This window comes from Motacilla alba, chromosome 1 (genome assembly GCF_015832195.1).
Source record: "Motacilla alba alba isolate MOTALB_02 chromosome 1, Motacilla_alba_V1.0_pri, whole genome shotgun sequence".
Taxonomy (NCBI): domain Eukaryota; kingdom Metazoa; phylum Chordata; class Aves; order Passeriformes; family Motacillidae; genus Motacilla; species Motacilla alba.
The window spans coordinates 59,659,375-59,680,203 of record NC_052016.1 but is presented as its reverse complement, the minus strand read 5'-3'; the positions used below and the strand labels follow the sequence as shown (position 1 = coordinate 59,680,203).

Sequence of the window (20,829 nt, the reverse complement as noted above, 5' to 3'; positions counted from 1 at the left end):
AAATAAAATTGGCAAAAGCATAACTTTGAAACCATCTGCTCTGACCACATACACTATTATTCCAGACATTTGTACCTTGAAAGAAACAACCTGAAATCTTGAGAATGTATTTTTCTAAAGGAGGAGTACATTCTGTTGCTCTTCTTTAAGGCTATTTTCAAGATCCTTACAGTAGGAGCGAATTTTCTTATCTTTCACAACAGTCAGAGGCAGCTTCACTGCTGGTGTCTGGTAGGCGAATTTGTCTCTACTAAAGACTCTTACATTTCATTAATGTATACCAGGTTTCAATTTGGCTGAGGTAATCAATTCTGACAAGATCCAGACATATATAGAAAGATGCGTGCTGATTCTCATTTCAATCCAGTCTAAAGAGCATTTTTTTCCAGTAGTAATCCCAGTGATTTTTCAAACAGTTTGAGAAGTTACCTGTTTTTCATCCCCAAAAGAACTTGGCTCCTGTGGTTATAAGTATTATCAAAATAATGTAAGATCCCAAAATAGGTGCATTTGATTTGAATTCAAATCTGAAATTATTTCGTGAAAAAATACAGTTTTGTAATAAGAGAAAAAAGTTTCTGCATAGCTTTACTAGATATTCAGCTAACAGTTTAATCCACTCTATGTATGTAACAGATTCATACATGTGTAAGTGTATTGGGTTTGCATGGCAAGATTTTGATAGCTGGGCTGCTTGAGTGATGCCAGCAGATTCCACCCTTTCTCCCATGTTCTGTGCCAGATATTCCAAGATGGACACGCTTCTGGTCAAAGTTGAGCCCATCACTGGCAATGGGAGTGCCTCTGGGATAGCAGATTTAACAAGAGGAAAGAAGTTAGCGCACAAGAACAATTTCAGACAGGGTACAAGAGAGTCAAAATGTGTGAGCAACACAACTCTGCACCTAGGTCAAAAGAGAAGGAAGGGGAGGAGGTGTTCCAGGCACCAGAACAGAGACTCCTCTGCAGCTGGTAAGGAAGACCATGGTATGGTAGGCTGCCCGTGGAGGTCCATGGTGGAGCAGAGATCCACCTGCACTCCTGGGTAATTCCACACTGGAACATGTGGATGCATGAAGGACTGTGACCCAGTGGGAACCCTGCACTGGACCAAGCTCCTGGCAAGACCTGTGGTCCTGTGGAGAGAGGAGTCCAAGCTGGAGTGGGTTTGCTGGCAGGACTTATGACTCCATGGAGGACCCATGCTGGAGCAGTCTGCTCCTGAGAAACTGCACCCCGTGAAGAGACGCAAGCTACAGCAGCTCATGAAGAACAGCAGCCTGTGGGAAGGAGTCATGTTGTGGAAAGTTGTGGAGAACCATCTCCCATGGGAGGAACCCCACAGTGGAGTAGGGGAAGAGTACTAGAAGTCCTCCCCCTGAGGAGAAAGGAGTGGCAGAGACAATGTGAGGAACTGACCACAGCCCTCATTCCCATCTTCCTGTGCCATGTGGGGTTAGAGACAGAGAATTCAGGAGTGAATGTGAGCCTAGGAAAAAGGAAGGGGTGAGAGAAAGATGGTTTTAAGATTTGATTTTATTTCTGATTATTTTACTCTGGTTTGATTGATAAAAAATAATTGCCCCACGTTGAGTCTATTTTGCCCATGATGGTAATTGTTGAATCATCTCTCCCTATCCTTATCTTGACCCTTGACCCTTTTATCTTCTCTCTTTTTCATCCCCAGCTGAGGAGTGGAGTGGAGTGATAGGGCAGCTTTGCTGGGCACCAGGCATCCAGCCAGCATCAAACCACCAGAGTAACAGGAGGAAAATGCTTATTTTCTTTCCTTTGTTTTTTTCAAGTGCAACTCTGGCCCTCTGATACATATGTTGCTCCTATTCTATGCCTTTTATATCAACTCCTGTGCGCTGCTACTCTGTCACCCTTATAAAAAAAAAATGGGGAAATAGGGACTAGTGATCAAAGAAAAGTATGACATAAAACCTTGATATATACTTATTAGAAAAGCTATCTGAAAAATACTAAATGTTTACTTTGTTTTGGGGTGTTTTGGTGAAATTCAGCTTTGAGGATCATATTCCAATACATAAAATCTCATCATGGTGACAGATAGTCCATGAAATATTGCACAGGATAGGTGTGTATCCTGACAAGGGTTAGTGAAACACTGGGGAATGCTAGTGCTTAGTGCTTACATTGTAGAAGCATTTTGTAATGCATCTGTAAGAGTTTCGTCAGTATTAAAGCATGTAAAGCTGATTTTTAGAGAATTAGCAGAGAACATACTGCAAACAGTTTGTTCATGGCTGTGGAATTCAGTTTCATTGCTTGCAGACCTCAGTTGTGCTCCTTGGTTTCTACCTCATGTTCTGTGAATTCTCCACAGAAGTTGCTGATTAAATAAGAAGTATCTGTGAGCTTGCTTGTCAGCTTCAAGTCAGATTTTAAAGTCCATGTGTTTAGCTGTCTGTTGTCTCCTTGTGTACTCAACCAATGCAGAAGCGAAGCTTTATTGTGAAAATTAATTGTTTGTTTCTGTGCACTATACTTTTGGCATTGAAGAAAAGGCAGGCTGAACCAGCCCTGTCTTACTGGTACGATCAGTATGAGTGGGCTTGCACAGGCTCTGGATTTATTTTAATTTTTTAAATCTCTATCTACTAAAGATACACAGAATGAAAAAACTTCACAGAGGTAGCAAGAAACTAACTCTCTTCCTTTCTTCTCTCTGTAGTTTGTTGCTCAGCCCAACTGCCAGCAGCTGCTCGCATCCCGCTGGTACGACGAGTTCCCCGGATGGCGGAGGCGACACTGGGCAGTGAAGATGTTGACATGTGTTGTGATAGGACTCCTTTTCCCAGTCTTCTCTGTGTGCTACCTGATAGCTCCCAAAAGCCCATTGGGGCTGTTCATCAGAAAGCCATTTATCAAATTTATCTGCCATACTGCATCGTACTTGACTTTTCTGTTCCTGCTGTTGCTTGCCTCTCAGCACATCGACAGGTCAGACCTCAGCATGCAGGGACCGCCTCCAACCATCGTCGAGTGGATGATTTTACCGTGGGTCCTGGGTAAATGTATTACTAAAGAAAATACAGTGAAAAGTATTTTGAGCACTGTGGTTTTGCCAGGCATTCCCGAGGCAGGATACAGCAGAGTTCTGTCATGAATTATTGACCTACCAGAGCAGGCAGATGGTCCAGCTCCTCCGGAGCTTAGCAAGAGTAGTTGACAATGTAGACAAACAGTAGAGTTTGAAATCCAGAGTGTCACCATCTGATTGATTACAGTGAGGAAAAACAAAAGATATTAAGGATTCCTTCCTATGATTATGCAGTGTCCTGAAACATATGTATTGTTTTTCTTTTCAATATCTAATTTCTCCTGACCAGAAATTGTCCTGGTTCTTGTGTCTATTTTTTTAATTTGCTTATCTGCTTTTAAAAAGAATCCCTTTGCTACAAGAATTATTTTTCATGTCGGGAAATGAGGTATAATATAATTTCTGTCGTGTTATTACTAAACTTAGTTACCTATAGTATGCTTCTTTCTAAATGGCAGATGCACATATTGCAAATAGTGCTGATCAGCATTTTCAAGTGAGTATTTTCATTAAAATATGTGCACTGCATATTTTTTCGGTGCAAGAACTTGTCACTCAATTCAAACCAAATATCCTATATCAGAAAGAATAGGAAAATGCTGTAGCATTTTTTAAATAGAAAAAACCCCTTACCCCTCTATCCTCATAGTTAAAATAAAAAATTTTGGGCTGGGATTATTGAAAGCCTACTTTGTGTGGGCCATGTCATCCTTAAACATGATCCTTCCTGTGATCCTAGTATTATCCTAGGTGCTCCCTAACTTTGCCTGTCTACCCTGCTTGATAGTCATTTTTCTCAATGTGCTGTGGTCTCTCCCCTTTTTAAGAATCAACACAAGTTGGACCAGGTCAGGGCAAATATATTTGTCTAGAATAAAATTATAGAAGGAGGGACACAGTAGTCTTGACTGCAAGAATTTAGGTTTGATATATTCATTAAAATTGTCATCACATAGACAGGTACCTGCACAAAAATTTCTGAAATTTTGGTGGGATTTTGATACCATTACTTCTCCCAGAGCTTCTCATTAAGATACTGTGTATCTTCCATTTTTCCCAAACATCTGGGTTTCTTTAGAGCGATGTAACTGTCAAGGAAGGCTTTTGGCTCCACTGACCCTATATAATTTACTATACAGTGTTGAATTTGGAATACACTAGTTGGCTGTGCCTGATATTCTGGAGAACAATCATTCAGTGGCTTTTCCTCTGTATGTACCTTGGTAGAGCACTGTGGGAAGCAGTATGCAGACATGCACACTTAGAAAAACAAGGGTTTTTCACTTACTTGTCAGGCACCTGTCAGGAGGATCTGCCTTCCACAGGTGAACTGCTTTTTGGGATTTCCCCCATGGTAGCACAGCAGTGCTCACCACCAGCCTTCACTGTGAGGTGTGTTTTCCTTGGCTGGGTAAATATTTTTAATACACTTTTAAAAAGCCAAAATCTAAGATTATTGCAAAGAAATTATTCAGTCTGGGGGGTTGTCTAGACTGGTACTTCTTACAGAAGTCAGACTAATTTCTGTAAGCAAGATTCACAATTAAATATTAAAAGAAAAATTTCTTCCAGTTAATTTTCCCACTTTTTTACAATCAAGAAATCAGAAACTAATATAAAACCTATTAACTTTATACATTACCTCCTTAGAAATAAATGCTACAATGCTGAGGAGCAGCAGGAGGCTCTTCTGTGCTGTGCCATGCCCAGAGGAGATATTAGGTTTTTTTCTCTCTGGCCTTCCAAAGTAGCAGGTGGTCAGTATCTATTCAGCTTTTACAGTATTCTGAGGCTAAAGGACAATAAGAGCAAATGCACAGCAGACACATAGACCTTGACACGCCAAAGTGGATTTTGTCATTAAACTGTCTTTTAATAGAGCTGAAAGAAAGAGGCACAATTTTAGAGGGGCAAAAGCTAGTTTCTGTAGTAAAGGCTATTAAAAAATTTTACTGACTAGCCCCTCTCCAGAAAACACTCAGTGGGAAGAAGAAGAACTTCTAATGCCCTCAACCTCTGACATAGTTGTTTACTTAGGAAGATGCTTAAGTAACTCAGCATCCCAAAGCACTTGTTTGAAGAAGCCATTAACCCTGAGAATTATGGTGTTTAAGATGACTATCGCTTCTAAAAGCAACATTAAAATTTTCAGCATAGACTCATATGGCTGGATTGTGCCTGTGCTGAATAGACCCTTCATCTGCAAGCAGTACAGATCAAGTCAACGGAGCCACTTCCATAAACAATAGTTCATGAGCATGGATGAAGATCAATAATTTGACTCCATTGATTAAATAGCTTGTAGTCTAGACTGTGCTGTTCAGAAAAGCTGTGCCTTGCAAAATCTTTTGCATCCAAAATGATGTATTTTGCACACTGATCTCTAGTATTTCCTAACTAGCAGTTTCCTGTTCCAGTTTCACATTTTCTGCGTTCAGCTTTCAGGTTTTGGTTGCTGTAGTGCCTTAGCCCAGCCACATGATGAGGCCTCAGATTCACCCATCATAATTTAATGCAATTCATTTGGTACTTGATTTCCCTGTACCACTGAAGGAGATACACATCTCCTTCACAGCTCACGGCATGTGATTAACATGCCTATTTCAACTTTTTTTGTATATTTAGGTCTTTTTCATGTCATGTTTTTCTGTTTGGTTGCTTTTTGTTGAGGGGATTTTTTTTGTTCATTTTGTTTGGATAAGATTTTTGTTGGGTTGGTTTTTTCAGTGGTGGTGGTTGTTTTTCTAAAGGAATGAATCTCAGCCAAACCCTTCTCTTTTCACATACATACAAACTGTAGTCTAGTCATCTTTTAATAAACTTAATGTTTTTCTTAAGTCCTTATCAATAAGATAAGGTTTGTTTCCAGGCTGCAATTTAGTTTGTTGTCTCATCTCTTTAAACTATAAAATTTTGCAGTAGCCTTAAAAAGAGTAAATAAAGCACTCTTCAAGGGAGAGTATATCTGAGGTACACAGAGATACTTCTGCATTTTCTGGATGTAAAGAAAAAAAATTTTGTTATTTAAGTCAAAACTAGTGTGACTCTAGGGTTATAGCTCTCGTCTGAAACCTGCAACCAAGTAAGTACTTCCTTGGGAAAAGATATCCTGAAGCAGCAACTACGTGTCAAAACTATTAATATTTTAAACAATAGAAGCTTTTTTGTTTTTCTTAGTTCAAATAGCTCTAGTTGTAGTTTGCATTTTAATGCAATCTCTCTTAATATTCGGAGAGGAGGAAGAGCTCACTGTTGCAGGTTTCTTGTTGACATGAACTTCAGGACACAAATATTTCATGCAATATAAGAAGTTTCAAGACTGTCCATAGTAACCTAAGCTCTCTAGTGAGCAAATAGTCATTAGCATTTGCCAACTACTCTGTAATAGAAGGCTGAATGTGCATAATTAGCACATAATTAAAAGTGTCACTAGAGTAGGAGGGTGAAGGAAAACTTGTGTTGGAGACATTTCCATGGAGACTATCGACTTTCCATTTTAAAAGTCTCTTGAGGAAACTTCTACGTTATTTTTTGTCTTTTACATGATTAGATGATTACACAAGTGGTGCTCCAGTATGTGGTGATTATCCATGGAATAGTAAGTCATTGTTACAAGGCTGTCATAACCTTAAGAAGTAGTTGTGGAAAAATTTCTCAGTAAGAGGAGTCAGAATCTCCTGTCCTTGCACTTAAAAAAAAAGAAAAAAAAAAGAAACAAGCTTTGGCTCATAAGGAAAATTAATTTTCATCTTATTATTGGCTGCTGCTTCACACTACAGAAACATAGGCCTATTTGCTATACTTGAGAATCCATCACCATTGGAAAAATAAACAGGAAAATCAAGAGTATCATCTTGGGAAAAAAACAAGGAAGAACAGCTTTTTCTATCCTCATATCCCCCACCTAGTTGCTATGTCCTCTGAGCATGTTTGCAGTGATTCAGAGGGGAAATCCAACAAGACCCTACTTCACCAGCAAATGCTACAAAATTCAGAGGAGAAAGGAATCAACCAGAAAAGTTTAGTGTTCAGTATTTGTGGTTAAAAAGCTCCCTGCCAGTTTTTCAGGGTGACTGTGGCAAAGGACATTTTTTAGGAAATTTCTTTGGATGACTTTTTTGCTCTTTTATGGTCATATTTAAATGTTCATTTTAATTGGATTGTTGAAAAGCCTGCCTGGAGCAGGAATATAGCCTTATTGTATCTCTTGAACAACATGTTCCCTATCCTTTCTGTCAGAATGGTTTATACTATTGGAGTACACGAATCTATAGAGAATGTGGATGTTTGGGAACTGTGCAAAATTGCAAACATTTGTGGTTAGCAAACTGCTGGTGGGATGTATGGGAATTTACAGTCTTGTGTCAGTCCTTAGCACAATGTACATCCAAACTGATGGCACAGCAAGACACTTCACATTAACTGATCATAGAGGAGGGGCCAAGTACAGTGTGCATCATCTTCTAAATTAGGTCAAGAAAGTGTTGTGTAAAAAATTAAACATTTAGTATGAACTGACATGTTTCAGGGGGCAGATATAGAGGGTAATATGGCTGGCAAGATGAAACAGTACATAACCAGTAGTGACATATATAGCACAGAGGAGAAAAACAACCCCAGACAAAGCAGGAACACAACTTTTTTTAAGGAAGGATAATGTACATAATGACCACAAAAGGCCATTAAATCCAAACTACTGCTAAACACAGGCTAACTGCAAAGACAGGTCACGTTGTTCAGGTTCCTATACAGTCAGATCTTTCATTTCCCCAAGGATGAATATTTCACAATGTCTCTCTCACAGTGCCTGTGTCTAGCAACTGGTAAACTTTTTTCCCGATACCATTAGCAATATCTCATGCCATAACATGCAACCATCACTAGTCCTTCCAATGGCTCCAGCTCTTTGGAACCAGCAATTTCATCAGTGGATGACAAGAGCAATACAGAATCACAGAACATTCTGAGTTGGAAGGGACCCACAAGGACCATCTCCTAAGTGAATGGCCCATACAGGGATCAAACTTAACAACCTTGGCAGTATTAGTACCATGCTCTAACTTTTTCCTTGGGAAGTACTTTTAATGGTGCCTCTGGACATCTCATTCCCACTTTTTCACCTGACCTGACACAGGACCCAGACACTGCACAGTTGTTCCCCTCACAAGCAAGCATTTACCCATGGGAAAGCCAGAGGTGCGTGTTTGATTTTGCCCATGTTCTCTTGAAATAGTGTTACTCTATTAATAAAATATGCGCCAGAGAGTGGAAGCCCCTGAAGTATGCCAGGATGCCTCTTGTTACCTTCATGTACCTTCAGCAGAGATCAGTTCATCAGCCCAGGTGTAAAACAGAAGAGTTTATCAATCCTCACCAATACTCTCTGAATTCCCTGGGAGGACTTTCCTTTGCTTCACTGGGCTTTAAATCATTAGCAGCCTGTCTCACTTCTTGTCTCTATCAAAAACTCTACATCACATAGCAGAGCAAAGTTGATTTTGTCAGTTAAATGGTTTCACAGCAAAAATATGTTCTCCAAGAAACATGCTGAAAGGCAGTTGTTGATCTTGGCATGCAAAGATTGACCCCGAGGAACCTCTTGCTTCCCATCACTTAATGGTAAGGAACAAAAATAGCACAGAGCAACCAACCTTTTGTGGGAAAGGTAAGGCCAAAGTTAGTAAGGGATCCACAAAACTTTTTGAGCCCAAACATAGTTCAGGATATTGTCTTTCATGTTGCTCTATGACAAATTTCTATGTTATTGTTCACAGTGAGAGTTTAACCACAATTATAATTATAAACCACAAAAGACAGTGTTGTAGAGATGGCATAAATCTTTGTGAATTTCCACAGTTGCTGGATTTTTTTTTTTCGCAGTTGCTCAAGTTTCAGTACAAAATAGGAATTTAGACAGGCTGTGTCTAAGTTTTTTTCTTAGAATCTAAAACACCTCTGAATGGATTTCAGAGGGAAGTTATTTCTTTGTTGTTTGTTTCTTCTGCATGGGACTAAGAGATATGTTCCTTAAGAGTAAAATTGCAGCTCTAGGTAGCTATAAAGGATCAAACAGGATAGAAGCAAAATGTTTTCTAACCAGAAGTTGTCTGCCAGCACTAAAACATACTTAACCCAAGGCTTTATTCAAAGGAACAGAATTTCTGTAACAGTATTGAGCTGCTGCCCTGCTCAAAGTAGCAAGGTTTGCCATCAGTCTTAATTTATGAAAAGAAAACCAGGTCCACTTTTTGGAAAAGACATTTCAGAATCTAATATCCAAAGATTTCAAGACTGGAAATACAGCTTCAAAATCGAAATCTATAGATAAATATCTAAAATAAAAGCTAATCTTATCAGTGTAAATTTATTGATGCATCTACACATTAATCATATGCAGTAGGTGATATCTCTTACTAAATTCTTAAGGATTTTATAAAAGTGCTAGGAGAACTTTAATGAAGGATGTTATTTTTTCCAAGAACATTTTTATTTCAGTGATTTTTGTTTTTCTAAGACGTATTTTAATTTTGTTGCTTTGAATAAAACTTATGATATATGGGGTTTATTTCAGAAGAAATAACTTTTTTCATTAATGTTCAGAAAATTTTGCTGCAAAAAAAAAATGTTTAGCTCACAAATTCATTTCATTTCTCCGAATTCATTTTATCTGATGAATTTTAGTTCCTTTTTTGCTTCAGGCAAACTGGACTTCAGTCAAATGGTTGCAATTGATCAGCTTGCATGTATAATAATTCACAATGCATTACAAAACCTCTCCATGGTGTCTGTCATTCCCAGGGCCCTGTGTGGTCTGTGGGATTCCTGACCTCAATTTATCTATCTCATCCCATTAAAACCATAGGCATTTATAAACTTTTTCTCTGTCATCTCAGGCTGTTTCAAAATATCCATGCTGTTATTTCTCTTTTAGTGCTGCTATATGTGGGTATAAACAATGCAGCAAGTATTTGAAAGTCTTACCCTCAACTTTTTAATTAAAATCCTTGATTAATGAGGTGGAAGAGATACATAACGTTTATAATTTCCTTGCAAGTGGCAATAAATGATAACAGCATGGAATGGATAGGTGAGGATCTAAGAGGCAGGTGTTAAATCTGGCTGGTGTGAAGAGATGGGAAAGACGCAGTTGGAGCAAAGAGACAGAATATAGCAAAGAATATCCAGCTAAAGTAGTGAAATCTACTCTGAGTGGAATTATTTCAGTTAAATGCAGGCATCTGAAAGTTAGACATCTGTTTTAATTAAGCCTGATCCTCCATAGCTTCCTTTTCAGCTGATGGGAAGACTGACCCACCTGCAGATTACAAGATTATTGCCTTGGAGATTCTTGTTTCCTCCCAGGGAGCTAAAAGAGGGCTTTGGGCAAACAACTTGTCCCCAACCTGACTGCCTAAAAGCCTCTTGCTTTTAGATCTGCTCCTTGTCTTTAGCTGGTTCCTTTTAGCAGTTCTTCCACAGTACCTGTTTGCAGGCTGGCAGTGTCCCCTCTGTTTTGTTGAGATGTCAGCTTTCTTGCTGCTGAAGGTGTAGCTCTGACATGAGCTCTGTCAGTTTGCAGTAATGTTGCTGCTTTGGCACATCAATAATCAGGCAGTGTCTGGACTCTCCATCTCTTTCCTACCTGTAGCAATGCCTCTATTAGACAGTCTTGTCACTGCATATCTTCTCTTCTATCATGTCAGGTTGTGTTTGGAAATGCCCATAAGCCTCGTTTCATAATAAAATCAGGTACTATCCAGCTATCTTCCAAGTAAAAAAGTGTACAAGGTGACACAGATAATTCTGCTCTGATCTCTGGATGTATTTTTCTTAAAACAAACAAACAAACAAACAAACAACAAAAAAAAACAAAACCAAAAAACCATAGATTTTTCCAAGTCTTTTCCTGATTCTCCCAATGAATGTAACTGAAGAAAATTGGCATGTTGTGTGAAAGCCTGTGGAGGTAAGGGTGGTCTGACTTCTTCCCCCAGACACCTCCTTCTTGTAAAAAGATACAGTTCTGATCTACAAAAAGATTTCAAGGCCTCTGGCTGCTGTAAATTAAACCTAAACAGCACAACTGGGAATCCCTGAGGTTTGTTGTTCAGAATACTTTCATCATGTAAGCTCACCAGGCCTTAGAGACATCTCCAGCCTTGCGTAAAGGCTCTGGGATTTCAGAGTACACTGTTCTAGGGTAGCCCTTCAGGCACACTTCAGAGGATTTAGAGAACTCTAGAGTCCAGTTCTTCCAGCACTTATTGCTCCAGATGAGCCCTGCTAAGAATCCTTATCCGTGGAGACCTGGTAGCTGCAAAGACTCTGATCACGGCTGTCATAGTGAGGTTGCCCTGGAATTGTGAATTTGGGCAATCAACTTTAGGACTTGGTACCAAGATTAGCTTTCAAAAATACATGTGTGGGCAGCTCTTCTGTGCATATGTGGGCTGTGTGTCTTTCACAAACATAGAATCCATCTGTCCATCAGTGTAGCTTCAAGTTCTCTGGAGTCACGTAGTATCTCAGTAACTGTACTTATATATTGAGTTTGTACTTAGATGCTTTGGCTGGCAGGAAGAGCAAACTTATCACAATTCTCTTACAGCCAGTAAAAATATGGGATTTACAGTTTTCTATTACTATTTGTGTAAAAAGAACATGCATCAGCTTGAACATAAAAGTTTTCTTGGGCCACAAAAATAATTAGAACTATTACCTTTACAATGTCAAAGTATACTCAGAACTTTCAACTGCCAAATGACTTCCAAATTGCTGGTAGCTTGGATTAATTGTGTTTCTAATTCAAAATGATCAAATTTACAACAGCCATGTACTCTTTTCACTATTTTATAATAGATCAGTATTTCTCTGTTAATGTCAACTTTAAAATTACATTTAATTTTCTGAAGCCCAGGAAGTGCTTGGAAAAACAGTCTGGCTTTTCAGTCACAAAATAGATCAAGTGCAGCAGCATTAGTCAGCATTTCTTTTTCAATCTGTACATAATCCCATTATATTTTAGGCAGTACCATCAAAGCATACAATACTGAGGAACAGTCTTACAGAGAACAGTCTTACAGCCCTGCTGCAGCCTGTGTCAGTTCATCTTTGGCTGGTTGTGAACCATGGAATATCTTGGCATAAGACATCAATTAACCCAAAGCCTCTTGTTAAAGCATTCATCTTATTTTGCATCCCAACCTATTACTGCTGTCTTTTCAAAGCGTATTTTAAAGACAATCCTTAACTCTGATGAGTCACAAAAAAGTTTATTTCATTCTATGAATGTGTGTATTGATTTCTGCAAAGCCTTTTTATTTGGGGATCTTCTGACAATGCAGCTGTTTGCTTCCTGTGCCATGGCAGTCTTGCCAATGTCAAGATCCTGTGACTTTTAAGTGAAAATTCCTCAAATGAAAAAGGGCAAGGCACTGTTCTGTGACACTGAGACTTAGAGGCCATATCTGTATTACACAGACTTTGGCTTGGAGCCTGGAGCCAGGTCTTCTCCTGCAGTGGTGATTTTTATGTGCTATAATGCAGGTGGAGCAGCAGTGATTCAGAGCAGTGTCAGTAATGGGAGGGGGATATAGCAGCACACAAAGCAGCTGCTTTTATGACCTAATGATGGTAGGTCTTAACAAGTTATGCCCAAAAGGCAGTGAAAGAGCAAGCAGGGACATTTGCAAGTTCATGGACTGTGTGATAAAGGTTGGAGAGGACTGTGGAGAGAAGGGGGAGGCAGATCTGTCACCGTGTTCCGTACTGCCTGTCACGAGTGACCAGGTCTTTGAAGAGTAAGTGATTAAGTCATTTCAGTGACTGAAATGGGCAGGCATGTAGGAGCCTGCCCCAGTAGCCTTGTGAAGGTGTGTTGCCTTTGTGATGGCAATTGGGCAGCTAACAGTAGTGTGGCAGGGTGTGCTGTTAGAGGATATTGACCCTGCCGCACAATCATGTCCAGCTGTTCTCTCACTGTTATGCAGCGCAATTGATTGCATCTTTAAAATAAGTGTTCGCTCTGAAACAGTGCTATATATTTTCTGAGTTCATTTTATCTGATACACTGCAGATAGAGTTGCAGTCAGCCTGTCTAGGCTGTTGTAGGCAGTAAAATGAGCCTATTCCACTTTCCTGTCTACATGTTCCCAGAGAGGTCCTTCCTCAGAGTGTGTTGCCCGAGGTCTGCAGAATGATGAAATGGTGATGGTGGCATGGCTGAAAATTAATCCTGTGAAAATAAAAATTGCTGGATCAATCAGATGATTCAGATACTCCTGAGGCTTGTGATTATTTGTGATGACACAGAAACAAGATGGGACCATGTGTCTGAGGTTTGAGGGTGAAGTTAGTGAGGAAGGGGACTTTTCCTTTTGAAAGCAATCAGGAGACAGAAAAATGAAGCCAGTACACTAAAAAATTAAATTGTAATAACTCAAAAAGCTGTCTGGCACAAACAAGAGTAGGCGAGAGATCACTTCATACATCACTTCAAACACTTCATGTTTGAAAAGAATCACAAGTTTTCCATCCAGTCAGCCAGAAGACCCACTGTGACAAAATGTTATGGTTTAAGGAGAATAAAGCTCATAGTAAGGAAATGCAGAACTCTATAGGCCCCTGCACAAAATCTGTTTATCATTTTCTAAAAGAGCAGGAGAAAAAAAAGACATGTTGAATTTACTGTATCTCAACACCAATATGTGAGAGATTGGGTGTTATTTCTCCCCCTCTGATGAGCACAAAATAAGAAATTCCTACAAGAAAATAATTAAGTGTGAAAAATAAAAAGTTGTAATGATATTTTTATCAAAAAATCTCTGTAGATAATAACGTGAAATGTGCATCTAAATGTACTGTGTTGTCTTATTAACATATTATACAGTAATGTGGAGTATCTTCTTCAGAGTGGTTTTAATGTTTATAGCATTAAAGAGTCTCCACACAGTTATCTCTGAAGCTGTTAAACCAAGTTCATGTCAGACAACTTGCAAGATTTTCCACTTGGATTGAGTATTTCTGTTTCACTGTGTCTAGCGCAAGGTGTGCTCTGCGCACCTGAAAACGGTTTCAATTCCTTCATGTCCCAAAGGAAGGTGTCAACAAAAGGCTGCCTTCTGGAGACACTACTCTTTCATATGGAAAAGGGAGACTTTAGCTCAGCATTGACAATAACAATAGAAATTCTCTTCCTTATTGTGTGGATTCCAATCAAAATAAATTGTGTTGGATTGACCTGCAGTCATAAATTTTCCAGTCTGAAATACATTTCATCAGTTGCCAAGGACTGAGTTGACACTGGTAACTTATTTTAAGACCCTTTTTATACTTTTTAAGGATACAATGTGAAGAAAACCAAAGAAACTGTCCTTGTAGATGCAGATTTTTTTTGTGGGGGTTTTGTGTGACAAATTAATTTTGGAAATAGTGAAAAGATGAAGTTTTACCTCTCTAGATGTGTAAATTAGAGCACTTATCCACCTTCCCTTTACACTAGATGTAAGGAGAATCAATCTATCATGCGTTAAGTGTCTAGAATAGTCACAGCTTTTTTAACTTAATATTCATGCCTCATGAATTATATTCTATTTACAGGTTTCATCTGGGGTGAAATTAAACAGATGTGGGATGGCGGACTACAGGACTACATTCACGATTGGTGGAACCTCATGGATTTTGTAATGAACTCCTTGTACTTGGCAACAATCTCCTTGAAAATCGTTGCATTTTCAAAGGTAAACTGTAAAAAAAAAAAAAAATCAGCAACATTTTAAAGATAAATTAAATCAGGCTTCTTCAATCTTTCATCTGTGTTTGGAGGTCCTGAGGCTGAGCAATTCAAGAGATGTATGATGTGCTCTGTGAATCTTCTGCAGCAATGACAGGAAACTAGACAAGTATAAGAGCAAACAAAATATTGGCTTTTATGCTTTTTTCTTCTTGGCCTGTGCAATCTTTTCTTATTTTGTCCTAAACTGTTAATTACTGTTAAATCCCTGAGAAATGAAAATGACCTGTAATATTTTATAATGCATGCATATTATGTAAATCTTTGATTTTTTTAAGTGAAAAGTTATTGCCCCTAAGACAATTTTACACAACTTTCAGACAGGTCTACTGCCCAAATATGTAGTCAAAATTGGTGGGGGGAACTAAAGAGCAAGATTTTAATTTCTTTTGAAAATTTATTATAAGTGCAACATGAAAAAGTAAAACTGAATGGGATAAAATGGTCATTTGAGGCTGGGTGTGTTCATTTTTATGTTCTTTTCATGGACTTGTGAAAAGTCATATTTTTCCACTGTTTTAAGTATCTTCCAGAAGAACAGCCCTTCTTTCCAAAGGCATAGAACATCTTGTGTGGACATTTTGTAGGTATTCCACATGAATACATAATATGATAGAAATTCCTCATAAAATGAGATATTTTGAGTGAAAAATTATCTCAAGTGCAAGGAAACCACATATGAAAGGAAATTAAAGCATTTTTTAGCATTTTTCATACAGTTCTTACCACATCCAAGTAGAGATAAGCCCATTTTTACGGGCCACTGGGATCAGCATTGTACTTCAGCTTTTTCAAGTTCCCTGCTGCCAGCAATAATTTATAGTTGTGTTATACTGCTGTGTGTGCATGGAAGGAGAGTCCTTCCTCTGCCAAGATGCTTTTGACTAGGACAAGGAGAGAGCCATCAAGTAGCCAGTGATGACTTCCTCTCCTCAAACAGCAGCTGTTCTTGCTGCAGCCCTGCCACAGGCATAGAGGAGCTTAGGAGCTCTAATTTATATCATCTTGTGTCTGGTCACAAAGGTGCGTGTGTCAGCCAGTCAGGAGCAGGGATGAACAAAGACCCCCAGGTCATGTGTTGACACATCAGCCTTCTTTGACAAAAGGTTTCTGACATGCTGGATCTCTGGCTGCAAACCTTTGGAAGTCTCCTCACTTGAAGAAATTTGGAGCCTGAAAGAGGATTGTGCTCCAAAGAGTGGTGAACTGTCATTTAAAAGCTAATGAAATGCCTTTTTACACACAAAGATGCCTTATAATAAAGTGACTAGAAAATAAATAGTCATTTCTCTCTGCCTTGTAACAAAGCACACAGTTCATTTAAAATAGATGTTTCCAAAGCATTGGAGATGGCAAACTATTCACTTCAGAATAATAATGATTAGAAGACTTTATAATCCTTTCATCTCCAGAAATGGCTTCTGGTTACAGTAATTAGATTCCAAGGTGACAGTATCTGGGATAATGTGCATCCATTACTCTCCAAAATAGTGTGTACATTTTAATCATAGTGAATACAGTGCTTACAAAAGCTGTGCTAGTCAACTGAAACACATGATGAAGTATTGAACAGAGGAATATAAGCGTGATTTAATACCCTGCCACATTCCTTCAAATGCCTACAACAGAGTTCCTTGCCACTATGCCAGATGAGATTGAGAGGATGCCAAATGTAACCAGTGTGTTTTAATGTGAAGCTTTAATTTTCTTTTTCTAAGGATTGTGAGTCAGGTTTTTCTAAGTTGCAGCTCTTCCGTCTTTATTGAACCAAATATATATAAGGTCAGTTCTTAGATTTATTCTATCTTCCATGGATCAGTTTCAGCCACCCAAAAAAACATTTTAACCAACTCCCTTGAATAAAATTATGAGTGTCTCCATGCTACTCTTCTGTGTGATAAATATTCCCAGAGTGAAATATAGTGTTTATTGCCCATTTGAGGCACTTACTGATGCAGCAGTTAAGTAGATGGATATTATCGAGAGTAGCTGATGGGGTATTGTAAAATTCACCAAAGCATATAATTTCAGGATGAGAGAACTGCTAAGATAACAAGTAACCGGTTTCATTGCCAGTATTCAAATAAAATAAGGACATCTTATAATTTTCAATGGCCTGTGGTTTATTGTCTCTGTATCAACATGTTAGGTCTTCCTAAATTATCCAGTATATCCATTGAAAATGCTCTTTCCTCCATAAAAATATCATAATCATTGTCATATTTTTTTTTAAGTACAAGATGAAAGATTTTAAGCAACACATTTGTTTTTATGGAGGGTTTTTAGGTGTGCTAAGAAAAAATTGTTCTTTTTATGTTTCTTGAATATAATTTATTTTGTTTTGATATGTAAAGTTAAGTGCAGTGCCAACATGTGTGCAGAATCTTTTTGCTTTCTCTTAAGTACTTGTTAAACCTGAGCACTGGACCTAGTGCTGCTTGTTTCCAATTCTGCTAAAAATCACATACAATCTGCTGATAATGTGCCTCAGCCACTGACATGAAGATCTAGTCAGGAAGCAAATTCCTATTCAGGGCAAGAACTCTGAAAAGTAGCTAAAGTACATTATTTGTCTCAACATTTACTGGGCTAATGATCACTGTGTCAGGTCTACTTTTTCCAGGAGTAAATCAGATTATAAATCTCTCCTGCCACCAGTTCTGCAGGAGCTAACATATTCTTACATGTTTGCATTGTAAGATTGTTATGATTGGTATTTTATCAGATTCACAGACTAAATGTCCATTTACAGAGGCAGATTAACACCTCTCCACCCCTGAGAAATTATGGACATTATTTCTCAGTGTAATTACCACTCTAAAGCTCTCTGCTAGGCCATCACCTTCCTACTGCTGCTTTGAAATTCCACATAATGAATGCAAAGATTGGTACATACATTTAAAAATTGGAAGAGTTCACATTGACATATGACTTTTCAGGAAAGTATTTAAAATACTTTTCCTGAAATGGATATTATTTAACTTGTCTCTTTGTGACCAGGAACAAGGGGGTCATCTTAGACTGAGGTCCAGCAGCCCATTAAACATTCAGGTAGTGATCTACATGTCTGTTTGGTCTCTCGTGGTGCTTCCAAGAGATCGAGAGTTCATGCCTTTGGTTTTAATGGGAAAGCAGTGATCACTCAGCTTTTTTTTCTCACAAATGGTTCAGATATTGAATTTCCATTTTAGTTCCTTTGAGTAAGGATCAAGGATTATTACCTTGTATTCCCTGACTGACATCGCAAAAGCATCATATATTTACCTTGAAGCTCTACTGTTTATATGCTGCTCAATTTGTTTTCTGCTCTTCTTAATTTTCCATTGATGTGCCATGTAAATTTCCTTCAACACAGAGCCAATAATGGGTGTTATTTAATCAAATTAAGTGGTGGTTGGCTTTGTTACATGTAAAAAGGTTGTGTTTGCATTTCCAGGGGGGACAGAAATTCATCAGGGTCACCAAATAGAGGACTGCAGAGTATCAACATCATGATTTACAGCAAACTCAGGGTTGCAATATTTTCTCTTACCATTTTCCACTCCTTAGAAACGTATTAATTTATTTATCCTGTGTAGAACAGAAGGACAAACATGAGTGAGATAAAAAAAAATACTTCAATTCTACATGGTTTGACTCTAAGATACATTTTTTTATTCTTTTTCACTGTTCCTGGTTTTAGTATACCTAGTCTTTTTGCTACTATTCTGTGTTTTCCTTTTCACATGAAAGCTGCTTTGTTCTGTAGGGTTATTTTTTAATATTTCTAGATTCCTTTTCAGCATCCACTGCTCTAGTTAGTGTAATCAATAGGGGTTTTTTGTTAGAGACTTCTTATACTCATTATTTTCTTTATATTGTTTGCTGTCTTCTGGCAGTTAGTATATTTCACAGGCAATTTCCAAACTTATCTCTCAGGCCTTCACCTTTCTCTTTTTCTGCCAAGTATTTACAGTCTTTTAAATTATGTTTCTTCAACACTAAAATAACAGCCATCAGTCTCTGCTTACAACGGTGACACCTCTTGAATTCTATCCAAACATGCAGGAAACACTTGGGCCCAAAAAAAGAAGAGTCAGTTATGCTGAAATATCACAGTTGTGCCTTTGATTTCCCTTTTACAAATAGGAGGTAATTTGATCTTTTCTGAATATTCAAACAAATCAGTTTTGTGTCTTTATCCAGGACATCATAGACAAAGTCCTTTTTTCCTCACCTTTCTGCTTAACATAATTTCTTCTAGAAAATGTGACATTGGTCACATCTTGCCAGACTGCAGCTGTAAGACAGTCTATCCCTTTCCCCAACAATCAATGAGGAGAAAATGAGAAAGTTAAAGAGCAATTCACCTATGTGGGATTTTTGCTTTCCCACTACTCTAGAAGTTCTCATTTCTCTTTGCTGACAGTAAGGTTAGGTGGCAGAGTGCAGATAAGGCTATCCACACCTGACTTGTTAAACTTGATTCTTCTTGTCTTGGTATGTCATGTACTATACTTGTTCAGTGTCCTGTAGTTCCATTAACTTCTCAGAAGGGTATTTTTTTAGATTTCTTCCAACTCCCCCACATCTGTAACTTCCTTGGAATCTGCCACTACTTGGCCTCACCTAAAATATGTCTGCAATTTGATGCTTTTGATTCTCCACCAAAAACTCCGTGTCTTCCCAGTTTCATGAATGTTCTTTACATTTCTCCATGGCTGTATTTTACTTTGTTACCCCAAGACACCTTGTGTACTTTTCCCTAATCTGCATATCTACTGCACTGTCCAGTACCAATCTTTGTTTGTACAGACAATTATTCCTAGTTAATTGTTAATTTCTTAATTCCTAGGTGCAAGTTTTCAGCTGTGAGGGTTGTAACATCCCATGAGAATTTGCAGTAATGTGCAGTAAAATATTATTCAAAGAAAGCCATTATAGGAATCATGCTGAGGAGTTTGCATCTCTCTCTTCTCAAAAACACTGAAAATATTTTCTTCTGCATTTACTTCTTGTTTTATCTCTTAGGTGTTGTCTCCAGTAACTAAATTCTATTTTTTACTGCTTGATTTTCATCACTGATCGTGAATCAATCAGAACTGGATTAAAGAGCCATAGTGGATGGAGCAGATGAGCATAATCATTAGGGAGAGGATAGTCTATTGAAGAGAGTACTGATCTATGATTCCAGCAGGCCTAGATTAAATTCACTGCTCTGTAGAAAACAAGTATCACAGGTGAACGAAATGTAAGGCTCAGTAATTCTTAATTCTTAATTCTTTAATGGGCTGTTTTTCAGTTTTTCAGTTCTCATCCCACAAACTTGTCAGCTGCTATGGCTACTTGTCTATGAGTCAATGGCATTCTGCCAGGGATGGCTGTCAGGCTAGGACAATTTCACATGCATTCCAGTTGGTTAGAGAAACTCTGGTGTGGGGCCTGTGCCAACTGTTAGTGTACAAAACAATGCCCAGTTCCCTTTCACAGTTTGGATTGTAGAATCACAGAATCATAGGATGGAATGGGTTGGAAAGGACCTTTAAAGGTCATGTAGTCCAGTGCCTCTGCAGTGAGCAGAGGATCTTCAACTGGATCCTGCCTGACCTTGAATGTTTCCAGGAATGGGTTATCTATCACCTCCCAGGGCAACCTGTTCCAATGTTTTACCACCCTCATCATAGAAAATTTCTTCCTTATATCTAGCCCAAATCTACTCTCTTTTAGTTTAAAACATTAGCTAATTGCTATTGCTACAGGCCCTAGTAAAAGTCTCTTTGCTATGAGGCCCTTTTAGGTACTGGAAGGCCACAAGATCACCTTTTCTCCACACTGAATAGCCCCAACTCTCTCAGCCTTTCCAGAGAAGAGAGGTGCTCCAGCTGTGTGACCATTTTTAGTGTATGCCTCTGGACCAGCTCCAACAATCCATGTCTTTACTGTATGGGGGATACTGGAGCTGGATACAGCGCTCTGGATGGAGTCTCACCAG

The 20,829-nt window shown here is 38.5% G+C and overlaps 1 protein-coding gene across 3 annotated transcripts in view; it reads left to right on the top strand.

The window, feature by feature from the left end:
* Window positions 1-20,829, top strand: part of TRPC4 (transient receptor potential cation channel subfamily C member 4) — a 132,990-nt gene that overhangs the window by 92,880 nt on the left and 19,281 nt on the right. For 2 of the 3 annotated variants that reach the window (XM_038142314.1, XM_038142323.1), the window contains exons 4-5: window positions 2,699-3,035; window positions 14,666-14,805. In XM_038142314.1, the coding sequence (XP_037998242.1) occupies window positions 2,699-3,035; window positions 14,666-14,805 (477 nt within the window). Of the gene's footprint in view, window positions 1-2,698; window positions 3,036-14,665; window positions 14,806-20,829 lie in introns of those variants that run through there. The other variant, XM_038142333.1, reaches the window with a different exon arrangement.